This window comes from Cebidichthys violaceus, unplaced genomic scaffold (assembly GCF_023349555.1).
Source record: "Cebidichthys violaceus isolate CVI_PGR_0920_01 unplaced genomic scaffold, fCebVio1.0.p SCAF_54, whole genome shotgun sequence".
Classification (NCBI taxonomy): domain Eukaryota; kingdom Metazoa; phylum Chordata; class Actinopteri; order Perciformes; family Stichaeidae; genus Cebidichthys; species Cebidichthys violaceus.
Genome location: NW_027176750.1, coordinates 1,461,767 through 1,469,762, shown reverse-complemented (window position 1 = coordinate 1,469,762; position 7,996 = coordinate 1,461,767). Strand labels below are relative to the sequence as shown.

Here is a 7,996-nt window from a genome sequence, read left to right as displayed (position 1 = left end):
TTTACATTTAAGAACTAAACATACCTACATGGAAGAGTGAGCATGTGTTGATCACGAGGCAATAAATAATGGCAGTTGAAAAATAAAGAGACGTTTGGTTCATTCTTATTAAACACTAAGCATAATTTACCACACATATTTGTCACACTTAAATCTTGAATTTAATAGTTAAACAGAAGAGGTCAAAGGGCCAAGATGAGAAGATATATTGTTGATCAAATACTGTGGTCCAAATAAAATGAATAAAATACAAAGATTTTGACCCCCTAATCTCACAAGACAAGAACAAAAACCAGATGAATTGGTTCTCTTTTCTTCTTTGCTACCATGTTAGCTGTCTCGTGACCCCTCAGATTGACCTCTGGAGCTGTCGGGGGATGCAGAACGTCAGAATTGGGTTGGGAACCAATGCCACAGACTACCAGCTCTTTAGCATGTTGGACACACCAGCATGACACTGTCTTGTAAAATGAATTTCCCATCCAATGACACTGGTCTGCAGAAGCAAGAAGCCTGCCCTCAAGATGTGATGCTGCCCTCTCCTGTACTTTGCATATTTTAGTGACGTACCCATTCATAAATCATTGATTGATTCTGAATGATGTTATGAGACACCTCGGTTTGTCATGTATAACAACAGCCCACTGAGTCCCGCAGTGCCTCACTGTCCCCTGTTAGGTAAAACTGGACGGGCCTTCCTTTATAGGCGCAGCTTACACTTTGGGGACTTTGTTCAACAAACTACATCCAACATTTTTCCCCTCACTGTTGAAGCAGCAACCACCGGCTTTCTGGGATCTTAACTTTTCAGGAATAACGGGGACATCTGCGGTGCACGATACTGATCTTCAACCAACAGCAAGATGTACAAGCTTATATGTGCGATTATACCCAGAGCGTTATTTATCCTCGCCTCTCTGCTCAGCATCGGCATGGTGAAACTTATTGAGGGCGAACTCTACTGGCTCCTCACTATCCTCTTGCTGCCGCTTCTCGCTGAAATGATAATAACGCTTAAGATTCGAAAGGGACAAGATTATGAATGGTAAGATGGGGTGCATGCATGGAAGTGTTTGTATAATTATATAGCTTTTATGCTGAGGATGCAACTTTACTGGAACATATAGGCTTTTTTGTTTTGTGTAAAACTAATCTTAACAACCTTGTTTGAAGATATTTTGTATACTGAATAGATTTAGAGTATAATGCATGGGTATTTTAAGCTTTTGTCATCTTCCCCGTTTTTATCCCTTCCCCCACCGCCATATATTCTCTGCATCCTGCTTGTCCCCCTGCTGCTATTGTTTAACCGGTCCTGGGACGGTGACGATGGGGTGGTACCCCTTAACATCCCCAAACATCCTCCATGTTTACATTTCATCTGAAAGATATTATAGTTGTTGTCGTTTTTTTGAACATTCAATGACAGCAGATATCTTTATTTATCACACAATAAAAAGAAAAAACTACAGTATGTAAGATTGTATAAGAGAAGCATTCACCCATTCATTTCCTTTCCAATGCTCAGAGATGTCCAAAACATGTAATTTGTTAAGCCTTACAAGAAGCAAAAGTTCATCATGTGGTAGTAACTTGATATATAGTAAACTGAAAGCAAAGTGATAATATAATACAATTGTAGGGCTGTAGCTAATTATTATTTTTATTATTATTATTACATTATCAATTCATCTCAATTTATTGTTCTGTTTATAGAATGTATCAACAACAAAAAAAGCCTAAGAACACGTCTTCAAACATCAACAGTCTAAAACCCCAAAATATTGTGTTTAACTTTATATAAGACAGACAAAATCAGCAAATCTTCATAATTCAAAACTAGATCTGACACATTTTGCTTGGAAAATGGTTAAATAATTAGTCAGTTGACTAATCGTTTCAGCCCTAAACAATTGTAATACGTATAACCAGTCTGTTCCTGGTGTGTGGACTTTTTTTTAACACAAAAGCGTCTTTATGAAGTTGTGTTGATGAAGGTCTTTTGTTTGTCTTGCAGGTTTTCTCCTCCTATCTTTCTGTTTCTCATCAGTATCATTCCCTCCATTTGGATCCTGGAGCTCCACCACCATCAGGGCAAAACCACTGACAATCTGGTACTCCACGCCAGAAACAAAAATACATTGTGTTTTAAAAAATAAATAAAACACTTCTAATGCTTTCTAAACATGTAATCTAATGACATATGTTGGTTGGTGTAGCTACAGTTTTATTCATAATCTACATTTGCTTTTAAACTTTTCATTTTTAACTGGAGGGGAAAGGACAAGCACTCTGTCTGTAAAAAGCCTCTTTCAACGATTTTCAGTGCAAAACGCTCGACTCCTGGGAGAATTTGCGTAAGGCGATCACTCTGAACGAGACCCTGGGAAACCTCACATTCCAGAGCGACGTGAAGGTAAGAGTGGCACACTGATAGATTCATAGAACGTCACTTGCCTCGTATAGACTACTAGAACATGCTCTATACTCTAAGAACTTCTTTTGTTTTGATCATGTATTTCTTGCAGACTGGATTATGCACAATATATAGGGTAATGAAAGAGCTTTACCCAAGAGCTCCTAAATGAAGCAACAGACAGGTGTAGTTGTATTTGTCAAGAAATTGCTTAGGACATGTTAAACTATTATTTCAATGTGGGAATCTTTCCAATCTTCTTAAGAATGTTGCTGATTGTTCTGATAAAGAGCAGGGTGCTTGAAACGTCACTCATAATAACACACTGTCTGCGGCACTGGATTCAGCAAGGCAATTATGTAAAGTAGCGAGACTTGAGCAAGAGCCTGAAAATCTCTGTGGACAATAATCGGGGGAAAAGAGGGGAGCATTTAAAATGGCTTCTATAAATAACAGCTAGACCACCACCACACCCGATAGCCCAGGAGAATTAGAAAGCTGGGGACACACCTCAAAAAGCTGTCTGAATGCCTCAATGTTTCAATTAGAAAAACAAAGTCCACACTGTGCAACATAATGGAGTCATTAAAAGGCTGAGGTATAGTTTTCTCTTTTTTTTTTACAATGAATTCATGCTACTGACAAGTATTGTCTTTGGCCTGATATAGCTTATTTCCTTATTTTAGTTATAACAGTGATGTAAATCTAAAAGTCTACAATAATATCTGACAGAAACTGGCAGCATCACATGAGCTGAGAGACAGCTTCATATTGAAGGATGCAAACTATTAACTTTCTGACAGAAATAACTCTCAATCTCTTCTCCTTTTCCAGAATTTGAACCAGGTGTCATCGACTGTCTGTTCCAACGACTGGATCCTGGCTCTTCATCAGATCCTGCTCCTCCTCCTCATCGTGGGGAAGTGGCTCCTCCCACTGGGAATCACGCGTGAGGAGCTCTCGCAGATTCTCCTAATTTTTGTTGGCACTGCAGCAGACATCCTCGAATTTAGTAGTGAGACGCTGTCAGATGTCAGGTGGGTGGCTAATCATGCATTGCATATAAGTATGTTCACTCACATAGTACACATATTATTGTACAAACAATAGACACAAAGGTAGGGAATTTACATAATCTGTGTCCCCAAATCATGACATTACATCAATGCATTAACTAGTAAAAGCAGCTTCCCATTGACATGTATTAAAACTATAGGGACTGACTTTGACTGTATTTTCTAGTGTCTTTTCCAGAGAGAACAGTCGTCAGCTGGTCTACATCGTCTTGGCTATATGGACTTGGAGCATGCTGCAGTTCCCCCTACATGTTTCTGGTCAGTGTGTGTTTGTGTCTTAAACAAATAACTTTGCTGCTTATCAAGCAGTTATTAAATTACTAACAGGAAGAGTGTATTTTAGGAGCTTGTATAAATGTTGACCGTCTTTAGGAGGAAATCCAGTCTCACATGTCTATTACAAAAATAGCTTTGCACCGACAAAGTCTCCTGATCTCAATTTAAGATAAGAGGAATCAGCCATTATCAGGCAAGGCCCAAAGAGCAGATGTCTTTCAGCAACTTACTACATTGAGCAAAAGGATGTAAACCCGCCTTCTCCAATCTGAGGGAACAAAGGATAGTGTTTCATGAATGACAGAAAGATAGATAGATAGATAGTTACTTTATTTATTTCGCTACTGCAGCATTTATGGTACAGGTAAAGCAATACAAATAACAGGATACAAATATTAAATATAAAAAATGCACATATAAAAATGCACAATATACACAATAAAAATAACAAAGTAACAAATATTAAATATAAAAATGCATATAATATGCATACATATACAATATACAATGAAATAGAATAATATAAAAAATTAACTAACTAAACAATAGTGCAAAGATTTAACCAAACAAACAAACAAACAAACAAACAACAGTGTAACGGAGTTATAGTTGTGTGAATGACTTGATTCACACAACTTTATTGTAGAGTCTTGTTGCAGTGGGCAGGAATGTTCTCCTGTATCTGTCCTTTTGACAGCAGAGCTGGAGTCTGTTGGAGAAAGTGCTCCGCTGTCCCTGCGGTAGGTGGTGGAGATGGTGATCCGGGTTATCCAATATGGATAATAATTGCTTCAGTGTCCTCTCCACCACCTTTTCCAGACTGTCCAGTTTGCAGCCGATGATGGAGCCGGCCTTCTTAAACAGTTTGTTAAGTCTGTTGGTGTTCCCGGCTCCAATGTTGCTCCCCCAGCAGACTACGGAGATGTACAGTGCACTGGCCACAACAGACTGGTAGAACATCTCCAACATCTTACTGCACACATTGAAGGATCAAAGTTTCCTTAAGAAAAAGAGTCGACTCATTCCCTTCTTGTACACAGCGTTGATGTTGGCCTTCCAGTTCAGTCTGTTGTCGAAGGAGACACCCAGGAACTTGTACTCCTGCACCATGTCCACATCCTCTCCCAGAACTCTCAGCGGTTGTGGATCTTCCTCCTGAAGTCGAACACCATCTCTCTGGTCTTGGTCACGTTCAGAAGCAGGTGATTTCTACCCACCCACTCCACAAAGTCATCCACTACTGCCCTGTACTCGTCATCAGAGAACTTGTAATGGAAGTCAGTGGTGTACAAGGAGAACAGGAAGGGAGACATAAGAGTTCCCTGTGGAGCTCCAGTACCACTGACCACCGTATCAGACACCACACCGCCCAGTCGGACAAACTGTGGTCTGCCTGTCAGGTAGTCAGTGATCCAGGAGACGGTGGACATATCTACCCCCACCACCCGCAGCTTCTCACTCAGCAGCAGTGGTTGGATGGTGTTGAATGCACTGGAGAAATCAAAGAAAGTGATTCTCACAGAGCCACCGGTTCGACTGAGCTCGTTGCAGCAGGTAGATGATGGCGTCATCCACTCCCACATGAGGCTGGTATGCAAATTGCAGAGGGTCCAGTGAGGATTTCACCTGCGGAGGTGGGCCAAGACCAGCCTCTCCAGCACCTTCATCACATGAGATGTGAGGGCAACCGGTCGGTAGTCATTGAGGCCAGATGGAGTCGTCTTCTTTGGAACAGGAACCAGGCACGACGTCTTCCACAGCATCGGGACTTCTTCCTGCTTCAGGCTCAGGTTGAAGAGGTGTTACAGGACATCAGACAGCTGGATGGCGCAGGTCTTCAGAACCCTGGGGCTGATGCCGTCAGGTCCTGCAGCCTTGCATTGGTGGAGTCTCTCAAGCTTTCTCCTAACCTGGCCAGTCGTCACAGAGAGGGGGGGGGGGGGGGGGGGGGGGTCATGGCATCAGTGGTGGAAGAGCCCTTTGATGTTGAACTAAACCTATTAAGGAGGAGGACAGTTAGCATACAGTAGGTCCAGAGTTTTATTGTTGCGCGTGGAGCAGTTAACATACTGGTGAAAAGTTGGCAGTGCTTTATCAAGTGTGGTGTGGTTAAAGTCTCCAGTAATTGCCAAAAATGCACCAGGATGTTGAATCTGTAGTTTAGACACAGTGGAGAGGATGGTGTCCACTGCTGCCTCTGCGTCAGCTGATGGAGGAACGTACACGGCGGCAACAATGGCGGATGAGAACTCCCTCGGCAAATAATAAGGACGCATCCCCAACCTCAGTAATGATCTCAATTATTCATAACCCAACATTAAACAATTTACAAATGGATGTTGAGGTTCTTCACAGTGATACTTTCATGTGTACCTTTACCGTCATAATGCATTTAGAGCACTCAGAGCATGCAGCATGGATCTGGTCACTCGACATTGTGGGCGTGTTTGATTTTGGTCACTTAGGGAACCGCTGGTGTTTGATTGAATTCTTGTTAATTTTTTGTACAGATGTCTTTCGGCAACTTATTACACTGAGCAGAGCAAAGAATGTAAACCCGCCTTCTCCAATCTGAAAGAACAAAGGATAGTGTTTCATGAAAGACATAAAGTAAGAACATTATAACGTGATTAGAAACCGCGTTACTTTGTTCTCGGAAAGGACAACTCCAGTAATGATCTTAATTATTCATAACCCAACATTAAATAATTTACAATTGGATGTTGAGGTTCTTCATAGTGATACTTTCATGTGTAGCTTTACCGTCATAATGCATTTCGAGCACTCAGAGCTTGAATGCGAAGTTTTCTGTTGTGTTCACAAAGGAAGCTGCTTTTATTTCCGTGTGTTCAGTTTGTGTTTGTGTCCGCTCACATGGGTGTGTCTTTTTGTTAGTTAGTGCAGTCATGTCCAGTATGTTTGCATGTAAACACAAAGTGTTGACAGACAGATGCAACATGTTCATCAGGGATGGAAGGAGTACTAGAATATTGTACTAAAGTTACTTTAATGACATTTACTGAAGGAAAAGTAAAAGTATTGTGTAAAAATATTATTATTATATTTAGATAAAGGAATGGAAATTATCCAGAAAGGAGGAAAAGAATCTGACAATAAACTAAAATGGCTTTCAATAAATATAAACACTATGACAGGAGCAACAAGCATTATCAAGCTACATAAATAAAATAACCAGACTTTTCTTCTAGAATTAACAGTAGAATAAACTAGAGACCATCAAAACAGCCGAGATGCTAAATCGGGCCAGGGGCATGAAGTGGGGAAAGGGGGCCATCTCTTCTTGTGGGCGTGTTTGATTTTGGTCACTGGCATTTGATTGAATTGTTGTTAATTTTTTGGACTATTCACTAACCGCTAACCAATTCACATCCCTATTCGTCCAGTGAGCTCAAACCACAACATGTATCATTTCCGGAGAGTCAAATCTGTGGAGCTCTTATCACTTTTTTATGGGGCTTTTGTAATCTGTAATGGATACAACTTGATAGAACTAAGCAGGCTACAATACTTGAAATACTAAAAATGTAATTTGTTAGCCCCACCCTTGATGGCTATACTTCTGATTTTGAAAGTTCATTTTTGACTTTGGAAACAGCAGTTGAGAAAAGTTAGGTCCATTTAGTAGCAGGTTAAATCAGGTTAAAACAACTAAACAAAGAAATCTATACAACAGACTGTTGCTTTGATTCTGAAGTCCTGTTTTTTTTTTGTCTCCCCATTTTTAAAAAGTGGTGAACGCCAAGCCAGACAATGAGGGTGAGCAGGAGGCCGGCGAGGTGTCCCTGTTGTCCAAGTACAGCAAGGACATGTGGAGCATTGTGGAGACCTTGTTTATCCAAGACGGGCCTTTCCTGGTGGTCAGGCTCACCATCATGATCTACTTTAAAGTCTATCATCAGATGCTGGTGTTCTTCACCGTTAAGAACTTCCTGGTGATCATACTGAACTTGTACAGGTTGGTTGGTATATACCAGGAATGGCGCAGTAGAGCCGGCCGGGGCAGCGCCGTCCCATTTGTTTGACAAGTCATCTCACGGGGTAATCAGGGAGACGTTGCACTTACAATGGCTAGGGAATTACAGCTGGTACAGTTACTTCAGACTGGTAAGAACTGCAATTGGAGCAGGAAGAGAAGGAAATGCTTGCTTTCTGTTTTCTTCTAACAATGTACTTAACTCTCTGGGATCATGGTGTTGTGAATAATTAA

At 40.9% G+C, this 7,996-nt stretch overlaps 1 protein-coding gene across 1 annotated transcript; it reads left to right on the top strand.

The window, feature by feature from the left end:
* Nucleotides 1–863: 863 nt before the first annotated feature.
* LOC137888479 (transmembrane protein 26-like) lies at nt 864–7,968 on the top strand. Its single transcript, XM_068731881.1, has 6 exons — nt 864–1,045; nt 2,018–2,094; nt 2,307–2,416; nt 3,251–3,453; nt 3,671–3,750; nt 7,519–7,968. The coding sequence occupies exons 1-6, from the start codon at nt 864–866 to the stop codon at nt 7,809–7,811; spliced, it is 945 nt and encodes a 314-aa protein (XP_068587982.1). The 3' UTR covers nt 7,812–7,968.
* The last annotated feature ends 28 nt before the right edge of the window (nt 7,969–7,996 follow it).

Bases quoted from the DNA above. Each gene is read 5' to 3' on its own strand.
- LOC137888479 (XM_068731881.1), top strand. From the start codon at position 864: ATGTACAAGCTTATATGTGCGATTATACCCAGAGCGTTATTTATCCTC. The intron at 1,046-2,017 runs GTAAGATGGGGT...TTTGTCTTGCAG, and splicing joins AAGGGACAAGATTATGAATG to GTTTTCTCCTCCTATCTTTC. The intron at 2,417-3,250 runs GTAAGAGTGGCA...CTCCTTTTCCAG, and splicing joins CATTCCAGAGCGACGTGAAG to AATTTGAACCAGGTGTCATC.